We start from the raw sequence: 18,154 nt of genomic DNA on the forward strand, positions 1-18,154 counted from the left end.
AGTTTCACTGTTTGGAAGGAAGGAGAGTCAAGTGAAATCAAGGAGGTTATTTACTTCATCAGTCTTTGATTTAAAGTAATTGACAAAAGAGGCCTTCTGCATATTTACAAAAACCGCTTAGAGGAGTTTTTCTTTTTTCACTTACCCAAACAGCATTATATTAGATTTTCATGCTGGCTGGGGAATTCTGGGACTTCCACACATCTTAAAGTTGCTGAGGTTGAGAAACACTGAACTAAGTGCGCAAGCTGGATATGCAGCCAATGTCTCCACAGCTTCCAAGCCTATGTAGCTAAAAGCTGTAGATATGTGCACAAACTCCTAATACAGTGCAGCTCTCTGGGGATGGTTCAATATTTTTCTGGAAAGTTAATCTGTGAACTTCTGGAAGAGTTGGATTGGTCTGGTGGGGACCGGAGGAAGTACAGAAGATGCTGGAGGTCTCCAGAATGTTCCACTCCTGGAACTGTAGGTTTGCACATCCTTGGTGGTAACCATGAAAGGAGCATAAAGAGTGAGAGAGTGGGTGACCAAGTCAGGGTCAAAAGAAATATATGTAATACTGTATGTTGTTTAAATCTAATTAAGCGAACAATTGGCTGCAGTCTCTAGCAGTTTGGAAGAATATGTGATATAGCACCATCTAGTGCTGTTTCGACTGAAAGACACTGGGATTTTTATTTTTAGTAAGAGAAATAAAATATAGAATGACTATTTGCATGTCACACAGAATAACTGATGAACCCCATTTTAACCTAATTTGTTCGGTGAATTCAGTCTATGTGGTTAGTTTATGGTTCAGTCTGTTCTGCAAATCCAGAAGATTAGGTTAATTGGGTAACTGTGGTTCAGTTTACCATAGGTAAGCATATTGTTTGAACACAACTTTTAGACTGAGTTCACAGGTCTCTGTAAGCTGTAATAGGGTTGGAAAGGACTTTGGAGGTCTCCTAGACCTACCTCCTGCTGAAAGCAGAAATCCTTGACCATCACAAATGGCTGTCCAATCTTTATTTGAAAATCATCAGTGATGACTATTCCACACTGCTTAATAGCAATCATGATCAGGAAATGACTCCTTACTGACTCCTTATTTTGAATGTGGATCTCTATCTGCAAATTTCCACCCATTTTTCTTATCCTGCCCTCTGGCACTATGGAGAATAAATCCACACCCTCTTCCCTATGACACCCCTTCCCTGGAAGACTGCTATCATGTGTCTGCTTAGGCTTCTCTTCTTTAGGCTAAACGTGCTCAGTTCTTTTAACCATTCTGTGTAGGATTTGGCCTGCAAACCCCTCACCATCTTTGTTGGTCTTCTCTTCACTCTTTCCAGTTCCTCAGCATCATACTTGTGTTCTAGCAACCAAAACTGGGCACAGCATTCCAGATGCAGTCTGACCAGTGCAATGTAGAGTGGAAGTATCAATTGCTGGCATGATCTCGACATTATACATCTGTTGCTGTAGTGCAATATTGCATTGGCTATAGCAGTGTGGTCTACCAAGATACTGTAACTGACTGCTGAGTCAGGTACCACATAATCTTGTATTTCTACATTTGATTTTTCCTAACTTAGTGCAGAACTCTACATTTCTTGCTATTAAACTGCATTTTATTAGAAAAGGCCTAATGTTCAAGTCTTTCAAGATCACCTTGAACCTTCATGTAGATAGCTGCAGAGAACAGCTGTGCAGTCCCAGGAAAATGTGTGGCTCTTTTTAGGAAGTGCAGTCAAATGTTGTGTGAGTGCCCTGTGGGGTTTAGAAGTTTAAATTTTATTCTCCACTAGCACAGCAAAGAAAACAAGAAATCAATCTTTTCTGTTTCAATGTTCAATGTATAATATATTCACCTATGTAACACAACTAACAAGCCAGGAATGCAGAATGCTTCATAATGCTGCGATTAACCACAGTTGACCCTGAGGCAAGTGAATAAGAAGATACAAGATTAAATCTGCTGAGCAACGGGAGGTGTGAAGTAATGCCACTGTATCACAATCAACACAACAAACAGAAGGCTCAGCTTCCCTGCTTGCAGGGCAGGTTAGGGAAACACAAAAACCAAGTGTCAGCCTCAAGGTTCAGGTCCAAGTATTTGCCTCATTAGTGATGTAAAATCGGGGGCTATGCTATGTAATTAATTATCCACTATGGATTAGCCCGTTTTCTTCTTTTCTATATCATCCTCACTGACCTAAGCTTGGGGCTCTCAGTTTGCTTTGGTTGGGGCCTGGTGATCACTCTATAGGTATCTTAATGTAGAAAATCAAACTCGGATCTCCATTGCTCTGGTTCTTATTTTAGTGGAGCGGTTTTTCACACAACAGCCCCATGTGCTCCTAAGCACTTTTTGGCCTTTGAATCTGCAGCACTGCTCAGCCCTAATAAAGATAACATTCTATCATTTCTGTGTGAAATAACATTATATTAATGTTGGCTGTCAAAGGAAGAAGCGCTCCTTGCCAGTCCCAGGATTGTCTGGCTGCCTGTTTGCTCTCTGTTGTACCCCACGCCTGGGTGACGATGTTGCTGCTGTTCCTGCTCGAAGCCTGGTCTTCAGCTTTCAGCCCAGGTTAATTCTTCCTGTTCCATATGTCAGTTTGCTTCCTCCTACTCAAGCTTCTAATCTCCATTTTATTTGTAGGGTTTTAAACAAATTCTACTTGAGCTTCGTGTCCCTAGGCAGCCACAGAGTCATGAGGGTACAGTTGCCACTGGCTTTAGCTCAGTGTTAAAAGACCATTCTAAACAAGTTACTGCTATTTCTTTAATGATTGCACAATTCTCTTATAACCAATCTTCAGCTGATATACCTGAGTTCTATAAAGTTTCTTGTCTTACAAGGACAAATTCAGTTAGAACATGGAATGTGAACAGAAGAAACCAAAGAAAATTTGCAATTATCAGAGTGGAAATAAAGCATACCAAATTGGATACCCTAGAAACAAATCGACTTAGATGGACCAGAACGGGCCTCTAACTCAGATGGTTACATGATATACTAGCCAGGGCATGACTCCATATGAAGGTATGGAATGGCAGTTATACTCCAAGGACCTGGCTAAGTGTCTGCTCAGCCATCATCCAATAAACAATAGGATCATATCTATTAAAATTAGTAAATATCCAATAAATCTCAATGCATAAGCATCTACAGTACTACACTATAGAGCAATGATGGCAAACCTTTTGGGCTTGGTGGGTCAAAAATTTGGAAAATGCCTAACTTGACTGCTGGCATGTCTCACACACACACACCCAAACAAAAGAGAAACAATTCTTTACGTATTCATTTATTTAAAAAAAAATACAGTCCAATCATGTGTGGTGCTATGTATTATATAAAGAAACATCAAATAATTACAAAAATGAAATACGAGTAAAACAAACCCAGTTTCTTTGGTAACTCAAACAGGAAGAATAGTTGTTGGGTGTTGGGGAACGCTGGCGTGTCACCCAAAACATTGTGGCGTGTCACCTTTGACACACATGTCATAGGTTCACCATCACTGCTATAGAGGAAGACACTGAGAAATTGTATGGTGAACTGCAAGAGATGCAACATCAACAAAAGACATAGTATGCTAAGGGGTAGCTCTACTATATTGCATAAGTTGGAGAAACATACTTATGAAATCATAGGAAGAGCTGGATTATATGTTGGGTGATAGATTGGTAGAGCTATTTAAAACTGTATGAGAGGAGTCACTTAAATAATAAATTAGAATAGTTAAAGATGGTCAGTGTGTTGGAGAAGAGGAAATAATGACCATAAGACAAAATTATGAAAAAAACAGACATTTGAGTGACAAGATCAGAATAGTTAATGTGCCTTTCTGTAACTGAAATGCAATCTTTCATGACTTCTACTCTGGAATAATGGAGAATAGATCTTGATCTTATTCTATGTGGCAACCTTTCAAGTATTTTGAAGTACTGTATTCTCTCGATTGTCCTTTTTCAAGGTAAAACATTCCCACTTCCTTCAAGCTCTCTACACTGAAGTTTCTAATCCCTTGATTATTATCCTTCTCAAAGTGTGGTGCCCAGAACTAGGTGCAATATACAGTCTGATTAACACAGAATAAAGGAAAATACTACTTTCTGTGATTTGGAAATTATATCAATTACTACCTCAAAGTCTTTTTTTAAGGTGTTGTTACCAAGCTATACAGTGGGGCAAAAAAGTATTTAGTCAGCCACCAATTGTGCAAGTTCTCCCACTTAAAAAGATGAGAGAGGCCTGTAATTTTCATCATAGGTATACCTCAACTAAGAGAGACAAAATGGGGAAAAAAATCCAGAAAATCACATTGTCTGATTTTTAAAGAATTTATTTGCAAATCATGGTGGAAAATAAGTATTTGGTCAATATCAAAAGTTCATCCCAATACTTTGTTATATATCCTTTGTTGGCAATGACAGAGGTCAAACGTTTTCTGTAAGTCTTCACAAGGTTTTCACACTGTTGCTGGTATTTTGGCCCATTCCTCCATGCAGATCTCCTCTAGAGCAGTGATGTTTTAGGGCTGTCGCTGGGCAACACGGACTTTCAACTCCCTCCAAAGGTTTTCCATGGGGTTGAGATCTGGAGACTGGCTAGGCCACTCCAGGACCTTGAAATGCTTCTTACGAAGCCACTCCTTCGTTGCCTGGGCGGTGTGTTTGGGATCATTGTCATGCTGAAAGACCCAGCCACGTTTCATCTTCAATGCCCTTGCTGATGGAAGATGTTCACTCAAAATCTCACGATACATGGCCCCATTCATTCTTTCCTTTACACGGATCAGTCGTCCTGGTCCCTTTGCAGAAAAACAGCCCCAAAGCATGATGTTTCCACCCCCATGCTTCACAGTAGGTATGGTGTTCTTTGGATGCAACTCAGCATTCTCTCTCCTCCAAACTCGACGAGTTGAGTTTAGACCAAAACGTTCTACTTTGGTTTCATCTGACCATATGACATTCTCCCAATCCTCTTCTGGATCATCCAAATGCTCTCTAGCAAACTTCAGACAGGCCCAGACATGTACTGGCTTAAGCAGGGGGACACGTCTGGCACTGCAGGATTTGAGTCCCTCGCGGCGTAGTATGTTACTGATGGTAGCCTTTGTTACTTTGGTCCCAGCTCTCTGCAGGTCATTCACTAGGTCCCCACGTGTGGTTCTGGGATTTTTGCTCACCGTTCTTGTGATCATTTTGACCCCACAGGGTGAGATCTTGCGTGGAGCCCCAGATCGAGGGAGATTATCAGTGATCTTGTATGTCTTCCATTTTCTAATTATTGCTCCCACAGTTGATTTCTTCACACCAAACTGCTTGCCTATTGCAGATTCAGTCTTCCCAGCCTGGTGCAGGTCTACAGTTTTGTTTCTGGTGTCCTTTGACAGCTCTTTGGTCTCGGCCATAGTGGAGTTTGGAGTGTGACTGTTTGAGGTTGTGGACGGTGTCTTTTATACTGATAACAAGGTCAAACAGGTGCCATTACTACAGGTAACGAGTGGAGAACAGAGGAGCCTCTTAAAGAAGTAGTTACAGGTCTGTGCGAGCCAGACATCTTGCTTGTTTGTAGGTGACCAAATACTTATTTTCCACCATGATTTGCAAATAAATTCTTTAAAAATCAGACAATGTGATTTTCTGGATTTTTCCCCCCATTTTGTGTCTCATAGTTGAGGTATACCTATGATGAAAATTACAGGCCTCTCTCATCTTTTTAAGTGGGAGAACTTGCACAATTGGTGGCTGACTAAATACTTTTTTGCCCCACGGTATATTTATATTTCTCATGTGAAATAGATAAAACTGCCTTTGTTATATTTCATTTTATTATTTTCATCCCATTCCTTTAAGATCATTTTGAATTTTATTTCTGTCTTCTAGGCCAGCGTTTCTTAAACTTTTTTCTCTCAGGACCCCTTCCCACTTTTATGGAGGACCCCAAAAGAGCTTTTGTTTGTATGGATTATATTTATTGATATTTACTGTATGAATAAAATCGATGCATTTGCTGCCCCTACCTCCTCTCACAGTTGCTTGATGGAATTTTAATATTGTATTATTTTTCAATAGGCTGGCAAATAATTTTGATTTCACGCACCCTTGAGAGAGTCTCAAAGGATCTCCAGGGGTCTTAGGGCAACACTTTAAGAAACACTGTTCTAGGGTATCCATTATCCCACCCAATTTTGTCTCATTTGCAAATTTTGATCCAGCTTTTAATCAAAATCATTGTCACAAATATTAAAAATTACAGGGCCCAAGACTGAACCATGCAAGACTGTTCCACTCAATGGCTCACTCCAGTTCCATGAGGAATCATGAGCTCACTCTGAATACCATATAACGTTTGGGCCAGCTACGTATTCCCTTAATTGTCATGCCCTCCAGCCCAGATTTAACTAGTTTCATAACATCATAATGTGGGAAGACAGCATTTATATCTGCTCCATACAGGAACCTAGTTTGAAATAATGATTTCGGATTGGCTGAGTAGTTGCAATTGTGGCTTAAGAATCTGTATTTGGTTTGTTGCAGTTTTCCTGGCTTGCTCCTTGTTTATGTTTTGTTTTTTAACGCCCTATTGAAACGTCTAATAAATCCAAGCAATAGCAGGCTGGAGTAGCTTAGGAAAAAGGAAGGAAGGAGGGGGACAGGAATTGGCCAAACAAGCCATGATTACATTGCTCATGTGCAAGAATTATCCTAGCATTTTGTTTGGATTGTTCAAGAAGTCTGATTCAGGGAATGTGACTCAAGATCATGAAAGGAATTAGAAAGAGTGGAGGGATAAGCTTTGTTGTTGTTGTCAGCTTGGGTTGACATAAGTTATTGTACTGTACAGTATGTATATTGATCACCCCTTTCCAGCTCTTAGTATATTTATGATGTGGCTTTTTCTCCAATTTGAGATCCCCTTCTTGCCTGTTAGAAAGGATTTGGCAGCATCCAGGTCTCCTGATGAATGTGCTTTATTCAATGCCTCCTTTTTTTTTAGGCCACCCCCCTCCCACAGTCCCCAGGGAAGGAACTAACAGTTTAGCTTCAGCAGCTGAATCTTACCCCCTGCTGAACGGCAGTAATCTTTCTTCTTGACAACAGCCTGTTTTTCAGGCTACCCTTCTGGAAGCTGCGGAAAACTGCAGAAAGCTGAATTGTTGAGGGGTTGTATGGCAAGAGCCTTGCAGTATAGACTTGACTACTTGTAGCAAGTAGTTGAAAAGTTGGCTCATGTTGGTTGGACATATATGCACGTGGCAAAAGATTTCATGTTAGTATTTGGCACACTTTATCATAGGTATATTCATATAAACAAGGAAAGGTGAAATTCTCCCCATAAGGCCTGCTGCTGGGAAGGGAGTTTTTTTTTGGCATTGCTGGTGGGCAGATTTTACATGTACTTTGGAGCAGACAACAGATGACAGCAAGCTTTCAGGTGATTGCTTCTGCTCACAGTGAAAATGTGAGGCGTGGGGCAGTTAGTCCAGCAAAAGACTCCTTGGATTTCTTTTCCCCAAAATGGAGAAGGGAGGGAGGGAGGAATCAATCTGCACTTTGGAGCATTGCTGTGGAAGAACAAAACTTGAAGTGTATTCATTAGTCTAGTCTGCCGTTTCTCAATCCTGGCAACTTTGTGGACTTCAATTCCCAGAATTCCCCAGGCAGCATGGGGAAGTCCACAAATCTTAAAAGCTGCTAAGGTTGAGAAACACCGGACTAGTTAAATGTGTAGAATGAGTCCAGGCTTAGCATGTGCAAATAATGCTGGGAGCAGCTGAAATGCTGTGGCAGGAGAGGCCTTATTATGCAGCCTCCCCTAGCTCTCATCTCTATTTCTGGAGGCCAGAAGGAAGAATTAACAATGACTTAAACATCCCTGCCAGGTTTAGATAACACACAAAAATTGGGGAAGGAAACTTTCTAAACATAAGTACCAATTGTGATTAAGGTATTTCTCCTCAACCACAATCTAATCTATGACCTAGATCTACATGTCACACTGAACTTAATTAAGCAATGGCTTAGTACACTGTGCAGACCAGGCTGGGTTGACTCAAGCTATATGTGTACATATGGACATGAGCAATCTTCCAGACAGATGGAAAAAAAGGGTTTTTTTTTCTCTTGACTAAAGCAGATTTACAGGCATTTGTTTAAAGAGATTAAAACAAAGGCCATAGGAGGCTTATAAAATGGAACAGAGAAATCTTTTCACCTGTACTATGATCAAAGGGTATCACTCTTCAATACAGAGCGGTCCCATTTGCCTCCTGCCTCCCTTCTTCCGCCTATGGTCAATTTAAGAAGGGAGGGATGAGGCTAAGGACTTCTAGTAGTTAGAAGGAAGTGGCTGGGCGAAACCTGTCATGTAAACATCACCAAGACATGGCTTTGGGTTAGTCTGTGAAGGTGAGTTTGCTATTTAATCTCTGGCTGAATACATACACTACATTAACTATAATGTGGCTTGTTTGGGTTGTGCTTAGCATGTTGTGTCAACTTCACCAAATTAGTTTTCAACAAACCATGGCTCAGTGTGATGCATGAAGCCAGCTGCGGCTTATCCAACAAATCATGTTTAAATTATGACCTTAATATGATGCTTAGATCAAAGCTCATGGTTGAAATGGACTTCCTAATCATTAGTTTGGGTCTTATTACACATCTTCGAACATTGTACATGTTTACAGCACATACAGATGAGACGGGGCAGCCAGGCAACAGGGTACCTGTAGAGATTCTGGATTATCGCCCCAACCAGACAATCCAGGGATTAGGCAAACATATCATCTTGCTCTTCATGCATCCCAATATTGGATAATGTTGCATCTCTTCCTGGTAGAAGTAGACAATTTTTGCATGTACCTGAGAATAGCAGCACTCACCTCCTCAATGAAGCTCTCTTTAGTGTGTTGCCTAGAGGGTGGAGTAGCACAGTGAACTGGAGCAGGAATGTATTCTCTGGCTTATTTTCTCAGAGGATTTGATACTCAGAGCAGAATTTTAAATATTCCCTAGGTTCACCTTGCATTCGAACGGGCTTCTCAGTGGGCTGATCACCCATCTGTCCTGGTACATCCAATATTAGACTTTTTTAAAGATGCAAGTGTCTTGTATTCAGAGCTATAGCTCACAAAAGCATATGCCTTTTGATAAAATTAATTACAGTAGTCTCTCGCTTATCCGACATAAACAGGCCGGCAGAACGTTGGATAACCGAAAATGTTGGATAACACACAGTAACGATTGAGTGTGGTTAAAAAAAACAAAAAAAAACCCGATCTGCATACAATAACAAACTGCACTCAGCAACCATTAGGAAAAGCGAGACATGACCGACACATGAGTCATAGGCTAGACGTGTGCGCCTGCTGCACCTGTTGCAATCGATTTTTGCATTGTGGCGCCACACCGTCAAGAGCACCAAGAAAGAATACACTCACACTCGCAAACAAGCTGCACACTTTTCTCGACACCATTTATGTGTGGTGTTGTGTTTTTTTAGGGATGTCGGATAAGCAAAGGTCGGTTAAACGAGACTCTACTGTAGTTGGAAAAGGTGCTACCAGACTCCTCCTGATTTTTGGCTACCATAGACCAACCCAGCTCTCCTCCTACATGGTATCCATTGTAAGTCTTACTATCCTTGTCACGGTGTGCTATGAAATACTGGATGGAAGATAGTTTCTGCTAAACCAGTATAAACCACTAGAGACAGCAAGATAAATTGCACCAGTGTTTTGCTGCAGAGCCAATCAATTAAAATTATTTTTTTCCTGCAGCTGCTGAATGTTTAGATTATACAGTACAGTCTCGTTTAACCAACCTTCGCTTATCCGACATTCCGTCTTATCCGACGCCCCTAAAAAAAAACACAACAACGTGCATAAATTGGCGACGAGAAAAGTGTGCCGCTTGTTTGCGAGCATGAGTGTACTCTTTCTTGTTGCTCCTGACAGTGCGGCGTTGCAACGCAAAAATCTATTGCAACAGACACAGCGGATCCTTTTTTTTTTTTACCGCACTCAATCGTTACTGTGTGTTATCCGACGTTCTGCCAGCCCGTTTATGTCGGATAAGCGAGACTCTACTGTATTAATCTTCATATTAAGATAAACGTTACATTGCTGGTAACACTGTTCCTTTTCAGAAGGTACTAATTTATTGCTGATGGCCTGGGAAGCACAGTGCAAAATGATGGGCCGAGCTATCCATGTCTGCCGCATGTCAACCTAGCCTTCTTAATAATATAACAGTTTATATATAACATCAAGAAACAAAACAACTCTGGTCCTTACAACACATTAAAACAATATCATACAAACTATTTTAGTTTAGCATGTGTGAACTCAACAACTGTGATTCATGAATCATGGTTTATGGTTTAGTGTATTGTATGAATCCAGCCAACTGTTTTATGCAGTAAACTGTGGTTTAGCATGAACCAGAGTTACAAAAGGATTTTTCTCACCCAGGCAGGAGAATAGGATAGTTAGTGAAATGAGTGCAGTTCAGTAGACTAAAAGAGATAATGAATCCAGCAAATAGGAGTTCTGCCATTAACTTGTTTGTCAGCCTGGAAAGTCCCAGCTGGAAACCAGGAATGAGAGATCAAGGGTCCAGATAGGTCCAAGCAGGAAGGAGAGAACATTTTTAATAGTAATAGGTACATTTTTAGTAGTAACAGTCTTTATTCTAAAACTGAAATTCTAAAAGATAAACACACACACACTTTTGTATATGTTATACAGGAAGGCACTCTGTATTTGAATGTTCTTTAGAAACACATTCATAGCAGAATCCTGTACATTACTACTAAAAAGTGAGTCCCATTAAGATCAGTGGGCTTACTCTCTGGGTATATAATTGATGTTAAATGGTGTTAGGTTCTCATTAACAATAGGGAGTCTACTGACATTGACAAATAATAAAACATTCTAAAAAAAGTCTCCTAAACTAGCATAACACAAAGGAATATTACATCTAAGATTTTAAAACAGAAATGGGATTTATTTATGCAGATACTTTGCTCTGGATTTAATATATCATCCCTTCCCAGTTATCAGACAATCCAATTTATACTTCGGGAGGGCATTATATATCTGGTTGTTTCCAGAAGAATGGTGGGCACTCCAAAGTATTGATTTCCAAACTTCTCCTTCACCAAACTGAACAGCTTCTGCACTAAATCAGCTTTTTAGGAGAAAGCGCGAGAACCAGCAAGAGTGGTGGATAGTCTACAGGCTCTCCAGTTGCAGGGCAATGAATGCCAAGTTCACCCCAGTGCAAATAACACAAGCCAGGTTGCAGAGAGAAGACAGGCCATGAAACTTGAAGAACTTCTGGCGCAGATTCCGGTATTTGCTGTCCTTCTCCTTCAGAAGCTGGTAAGCCTCCCGCTGACCCGAAACCCCCACTTCCTCTCCAAGCCCATGCTCCTTTTCAATCTTTTGCATCTTAAGCATGGTCTTGGTGGTGACTTGAGAGAACCAGGAGGCATTAGTGGCAACCAAGATGAGGCAAATAAAAAAGAGTGTGATCTATAAGGAAGGCACAGGTATCAGGACCATTTCTGGATTCTACCTTATTTGCAATTTTCTTTGGGGGACTTTTTATTTGGGTTTTGGAGTTACATTCTTATTGGTAGAAAGAAGAATGAAAGGGCAGTTGATGAATTTGATTTTCCTCATTTTTAAGAGTCAATTAGCTGTGTAGTCCAAAAAAAGGACAATAAAAAGATGTATATATTTTAACATTATTTTTTATCCTGCCTTCCCTCCAATTTCCCCCCACAACTCTATGAGGTAGGTTGGGCTGAGAGAGAGTGATTGGCATAAAGCTACAGAGTATGCTTTCCACATTACACCCCACTTACTCCATATACACTAAAGGAACCAATGCAATATGAATACTAACTTTTCTCTGCCTAGGATAGTTCAATCAAAACACCAGCACTTCAGAAATATTGTAAAATCTGCTGGCTAACAGAGTTGTACAATTGTCAAGTGCTTGTGTTCTTTGCATTTTCCTCGGTCCACAGATTATCTCTCATGATTCAAAGAGACTGTGGTGAAAAATTAAGGGGAGGAATAGTAGGTTCTCAAGCATGTTTGAACCTAGTTAAAAGCATTTTAGATATCCTATGTGATGATGATATCCATACACTTTCTCCAGTATTTTTATTTTATTTTATATTTTGTTTCATTTTATTTACAGTTTCTTGTATGCTTGCCCCAAAACAGGAAACTGCTGGGTAGCTAAAAACAATGATTTTCTAGATGAAATCTGCAAGGAGCAGCAGAAAATGATAGTATTGCATAGTATCTTTTTCAACCACCACGCTCCTATCTTTTTGGCTTGTTTTGTTCCAAAACACAGTGATCTTTGGTGCTGATTAGCTGCCAGTAAAGTGATTATATGACCACTCAAAACAGGTTTTTCCAGTGCTGAACAATATTCAGATGCTTCCCTGATGTTTAACAAATAGGGAAGTAGATATATACTGAACCTATTATTGCTCTGAACGGAAAAGGGGAAAAAATTGATTTAATATCCCACTGCTTACCAAATACTTTTAAAAGCCCCAGGCAATTATTCTGCTTCCTTAATTCAAGCCACAGCCCCATGTATTTTCATCTAGTCAAAAGCTCTTCTTAGAGGAAAATATACAAATAAAATCTACCCTTTGAGGCAGCGCTACAGTTGTATTTTGGTAAAGCCCTCATCTTCTCTGCCCTCAAGAACTGCTCTCCAGGATTCAGACATTGTGTTAAACAAGGACCTGGTTTGTTTGTTTTTGGATTATTGCATGAACACAGCCACTAAAGCTGTAAATTTGGGGTTATGACTTAGTATGTGTGTTACGTGGATCCACTTAATTGTGATTTATTCAGTAAACCTTGCACAAATAGTAGCATCACAGTCACTCCAGTGTTCTGGGACTTTTGTTGCTCTTAGCATGACAAAGAAGGCTGTTTTATAAGATATGCAATCATTTTTTTATTGCATTTGAAAACCACGCCCAGAATGACTTAGGAAGATCTTGTAATGCTGCCTACGCTATCCTGATATCTGCTCTGCAGAACAAAATTACACTAAACAAGAAATTAGGAAAGGATTGAAGCAACTCATTCACACAGAGACTTTCCCAAAGGTGGGAATGGTGACAGAATGAAAAACCACCACGTGCTAAATGTTTTAATGCCTTTCTGTAGTAAAATATTACAAAATGTATATGGATGCCATCATGCGTGAAGTCTCCATATCATTCTGCTTACCAAGTCCTTCCACCAAGAAGGCTGCTAACAATTCATCTCATGAGGACCTGGCCACAGACGTTAGTATCTAGATATAAAGCATTCTGAAAATAGGATTGGTACCCAGAGAAGCAAGCATCAATGCCTTCTTCCCATCACCAGCTCTCACTTGTATAGCAGCAGAATTGAATGATAAGTAATTATGGCTTGTCTTTATGTCTTGTAATATAAATATCTATATGCCATTATGACTATCCTTGAGCTAAAGCAGTTGGTGCTGCAAAGATCCTAGGAGACAGGAAGAATATATCTGAAAAAGGGATCAGGGTATTAAAATGATGTAGAGAGACAAAGACTTAATAGGAGCTATGAAACAGGAGATATTGGAAGTCTTCTAAGAGATCTAATTTGAACAGTGAAGCTGCTAGGTCAATGCAGCCAAGAAGGTATTTTCTTAGGAATAAGGCCAGAGGACTGGATTTCACATCTTTCAACCTCAGATGAGTTGGGTAACTTGAATGCTGATAATATGGCAGGCTCAAGATGTGCTCATATACTTTCTGCCTGTACACTGACCCCTGAATGTAAAAAGCAGGGTTTTAGATCATCAACTGCTACTTACCTGAACAGTTTCTCTGGTGTTGAGAAGTTCCCGTGGATGGTATGTAGCAAATATGGCAAGATTAAGGAATGTGCAGCCAAGCAAGGTGTAGAAATAGAAGGGAAACAGTTTGCCCTGTACCAGGCCAAAGGTGTGTCGGCTCACAGTTCGGAAAAGAACAAACCCTAGAGACAAAGAAGGGGTGGGTTACGTGGAAAAATGCACCTTTTTCTTTAAGCAATGGAAGAGAAGCAGGATTCCAGAGATTTGAGCCAACAGGTGGGAGTACAGATTTCTACATAAAACACTACAAAATTGGGCTTTGGACTTTCTTGCAGCTAACTTTGTTCCCAGAGCGATATTGGGCAGGAGCTGGAAGTCAGAGTATTCAAGGGTACTAGATTTGGAAAAACCATGTTAGAGAAAGGTACTGGCAAATTTGGAGAACATGGAAGGTTGTTTCTCTCCTTCCACCTCATCACTGCTCTAACCCAGCCTTTAGCATACAGAAGAATAACATTCTAAGCTAGCTCCCCTCCCACCCAACAGACATACCTGCGATAAAGGTTACCCATATCTGCATTCCCCAGGCTGTGGAGAGGAGAAAAAGCTGGGTGATTCTGATAAGGCCACTTGGCTCACCTTCCATCGACATCTCTAGAAATGGGAGAAAAGGAGTGAGAAAAGAGAAGAACAAGGAGACACATCCAAAGGGAATTCCACGACTACAGGGGTGGGCAGTCTAAGGCTGTATGTTGCCAAGTCCCTGATAGTTGCCAGAAAGGGATAACATGGTACCTGCTATTCTGTGATGGAAAACATACCAAAAATAGCATAGGCCATGAATTTTGTGTGTGTGTGTGTATAGGATATGTATATATGTATACATAAAAGCTTAATAAAGATTAAAAACAACTCCAAACTTGTTCCCCAAATCAGAAAATCCTAGTTCTGTTTACTCTGCACAATCACCACACCCATACACCCCCACCCTATGGAATTATCTCCCCCCAGAGGTGAGGCAGGCCCCAGCTCTCTTGTCCTTCCGGAAAGCAGTCAAGACCTGGCTCTGCCAACTGGCATGGGGCGAAAAAAGGGGCAACCAACCCTGGGGGTGGCTAGCACCTTGAAGATGCTCCCATATGTTAACATCTTACTGATCATCAACATCTTGGAGGATATTATTATTTGCATATGTGCTTGGTTTTATTCTATTTTTACTGTATTTTTATATTGTTTTTATTGTATTTTAATTAATATTTATTGTTTTATTGTGAACCGCCCAGAGTCACTTCTTGTGAGATGGGCAGTATCTGAATTTGAAATATAAATAAATAAATAAATATTAAATGCAGCCTCTGGCCATCACAACATTGCCATCCTCTGCACTGCTACCATCCCATGGTTGTTATTGCCACAATCACACTGGGGGCAAGAAAGAGCCAAGGAGTTGTGGATTGTGCCCTGCAAGACTTCTAGGAGCTGCTGTCCAACACACTGGGAGAGAGTCAGGCTGGGAAGGCTGGGTTTTGGTGTTCACAATGACCGTACCAGACCAGACAGGTGGCAGAAATGTGAGGGGTCAAAAGGACTTTCAAGAATTCAGGGCAAGGAAGTCCAAGCAATTTCTAGAAGGAATTTGGAGCAAGTCCTAGTGAGGTCACTACTGCTTCACTGCCATTAACAGAAACAAAGAAGAAAGCAGAGGACAGATTAGTTCCAGCAGAAGTAATCTAACTCATTTGGGTGCTCTGCTCAATATTAACAGGGTGCCGTTGATTCTTTGCTGTAACTTGGGGCTAGTGGAAAACCCTTATTCATTCTGCTTTAGCCTATAATTAGATATGTTTATTATTCTACATGAGAATATTGATCCCGGTGCCATTAAAAATGCCCCACTAAGATTTTTTTTTAATACAGTAAAATAACTGTTTTACTATGTATTTTGATTAATTATTGCAACTTGTATCAACATATCAAATCCTCAAACATGCATCAACGTGATTTATATCCCCGATGGCAAAATGAGGTACATCTTGATAACATGTAACATCTTCTGGCCATGTTATCAAGATGTACCTCCTTTTGCTATCGGGCATATAAATCATGGGAACCAGTTATATTTTAGCTATATTGAAAGTATAAACATTAACCTCCCTGCAAAGAACCTCTGCTGCCAGATAGTTCAAAAGAGCAGCAGGCAGGCAGTGATAAGAGTTGGAGAGGCAAGCAAACGGCAGGAGGCAGGAGTCACTTGCTACGCAACTGCCTGCCCCTCTGCTTAAAGCAACTGCATCCTGAATTGCCATGAGACTGGGTTGCGTTTAATCTCCCCACGCCCCCTCTGATTTTAGGCAAGGCCCTTTCCCCTCTCTAACAGGCAGATAGGACTAGCTCATTTCACACATTAGAGTGGGGGCAAGAAAGGGCCATCTTTCCTCACCTTTGCCAATATATTTACCTACAATTTGCTATGATGTGTCTTATTCCATTTTGAATTTTAGAAATGGGGGGGGCGGGGGGCTGGCAGTGCTTCAAGGTGAAATGCTCTCCTTCAGCTGTCAGCTTTATTTTCCCAAGGTTTTAGGTCTGTGTGGCCACAGAGATTGGATTCCAACAACATGCTAAACTCTGTCTAGATTTACAAGCCATTTATTTTATTTTAACTAACATTACCTGGCCTCAGCCCATGTTGTTCATTTATTGTTCAGTATGCTGTGCAGACCCAGAAAATAAGTTAACTGGTTAAACCTTAATTAATCATGAGTAAGTGTGCCATGCGGACCCAGCCAATGAACGTATATCTTGAGAGTGGGATGGGCATGTTTAAGTCTCTTAACTTAGGTTGAAACTGATCCTGAAAGAGAAATGGATAATTGTGACAAATAAATCATACATGCTAGGAATGTGTGGCCAGCTAGGGAAAATGACTTCTTTGCAGTTTCAGATCCCACCTCTGCCCAAATTCTCAAGCAGATAACTTATGTTTTAGCTTTGCCAGTTTGCCTTTCTATAGAGCGGGCTTCTGCTGAACAGAAAAACAGTCCAAAATGAAACTCTTCTAATTTCATATCCAGTGACATATCTATGGTAATTCACATTACTTTGCTTTTGGGATGTGTAATTTCCCTTCCTGTTAAGTGTCTGATTAACCATTTCTTGGTGGCCTCCGTGATTCTGTCTCAAAACCCCAAATGTTCCATCAGCCCCTAAGATACCCCTGAGTATCCAGACACACTTACCCGTGGAATTAAGCTAATTTTCTAGGGTCACGCAACCAGATCCTGAACGATCATTCGAACACGGGCTGCATACCTAGAATATGAGTGGCTGTCTGTGGTCCGGTGCCCAAAGGAAGCACCGTCACCGCGCGGGAGAACTCCGCAAACCAGCCTTAGGTGCGTCCCGCAGATCCCGAGGCGACTCACTTCCAAAAACCAGTGCTCGGCCCACGCTAATGCCGTGACATCTCCGCCCCCCAAAGGACCCTGCACGACTGCTAGCCCGCCGCCTCTGTTGCTCCTTCCTTCGGGGGCGCTACAGACCGCCCTGTTGGGCAACACCCGCCCGGGGTTCCGCAATCGCGCTCGCGGCCCCACGCTAATGCTCGCTGACTCGGGACTCAGCCCACCAGGCTCCACGTCAATGGGAAGGAGAGTGCTCGTAAAGCACGGGAACTCGAGCCAGCATCCCTGCTTTCCCAGCAATTTCTCCTCCTCCCCTGAGAGTTAAGCAGAGGCATTCCCGCCCCCGCCACACACACACACACACACACACAACACACACATTTTGGCAGAGACAAGCCGAGAGCGCTCTTCTGCTCCAGGGCGATTCCGTCCAGGTCGCTCGGCAAGGAAGGGGCAAAGTTCAAGCCAAGCACGGGAAGGGGGAGGGAGGCGGCTGCTGCTGTCCCCGAGCGCGAAAACCTCGGAAGGGGGAAGGAGCTCTCGCAATGAACAAGCAGCCTCACGTGCACAGTTCCACGCCTGCTAATGCACCCGAAGCTCGCCCTGAACGTCGCAAGGGAGAAGACCGCAAGACTCACGTGCGCTCTCGCTCCCCCGGAAAAAGCAGCGCGAAAGCGGCTCTGCCCCCCGCGCTCCCTCGGAAAGAGCATCCCCGCCACGCTGCCCCAACCGCGCCGCGATTTCCCCGGCGAGCGCCCACCTCTTCCGACTCTCCACCACGGCGTCCCGGCCAGCAGCTTTGCCCCCGCCCTCTTCAGCGCCGCGGCAGGCAGGCCCCGCCCTCCGACTATACAAGGGAGGGCGTCATGAAGGGAGGCGTGGCCACG

At 41.9% G+C, this 18,154-nt stretch overlaps 1 protein-coding gene across 4 annotated transcripts; it reads right to left on the reverse strand.

Moving 5' to 3' along the window:
- Window positions 1-10,744: 10,744 nt before the first annotated feature.
- On the reverse strand, window positions 10,745-18,097 carry TMEM205 (transmembrane protein 205). 4 transcript variants are annotated; one of them, XM_007423023.3, is made up of 4 exons: window positions 18,028-18,097; window positions 14,416-14,517; window positions 13,882-14,045; window positions 10,745-11,543 (listed from the first exon to the last, which is right to left on the reverse strand). In XM_007423023.3, exons 2-4 carry the CDS (start codon window positions 14,513-14,515, stop codon window positions 11,241-11,243), a joined length of 567 nt encoding a protein of 188 aa, XP_007423085.1. In that variant the 5' UTR covers window positions 14,516-14,517; window positions 18,028-18,097; the 3' UTR covers window positions 10,745-11,240. The 4 variants fall into 4 exon arrangements, with proteins under 4 accessions (XP_007423085.1, XP_007423086.1, XP_025019053.1 ...); XM_007423024.3 differs by having other exon boundaries at window positions 17,906-18,054; XM_025163285.2 differs by lacking the exon at window positions 18,028-18,097 and adding an exon at window positions 17,647-17,858.
- Window positions 18,098-18,154: the final 57 nt, after the last annotated feature.

Source organism: Python bivittatus, unplaced genomic scaffold, assembly GCF_059951505.1.
Source record: "Python bivittatus isolate LINGU-HERP-01145 unplaced genomic scaffold, Pbiv_v1 ctg000220_np1212, whole genome shotgun sequence".
Classification (NCBI taxonomy): domain Eukaryota; kingdom Metazoa; phylum Chordata; class Lepidosauria; order Squamata; family Pythonidae; genus Python; species Python bivittatus.

Bases quoted from the DNA above. Each gene is read 5' to 3' on its own strand.
- TMEM205 (XM_007423023.3), bottom strand. From the start codon at position 14,515: ATGTCGATGGAAGGTGAGCCAAGTGGCCTTATCAGAATCACCCAGCTT. The intron at 14,046-14,415 runs GTATGTCTGTTG...CTTTGTCTCTAG, and splicing joins ATGGGTAACCTTTATCGCAG to GGTTTGTTCTTTTCCGAACT. The intron at 11,544-13,881 runs GTAAGTAGCAGT...CCTTCCTTATAG, and splicing joins ACACCAGAGAAACTGTTCAG to ATCACACTCTTTTTTATTTG.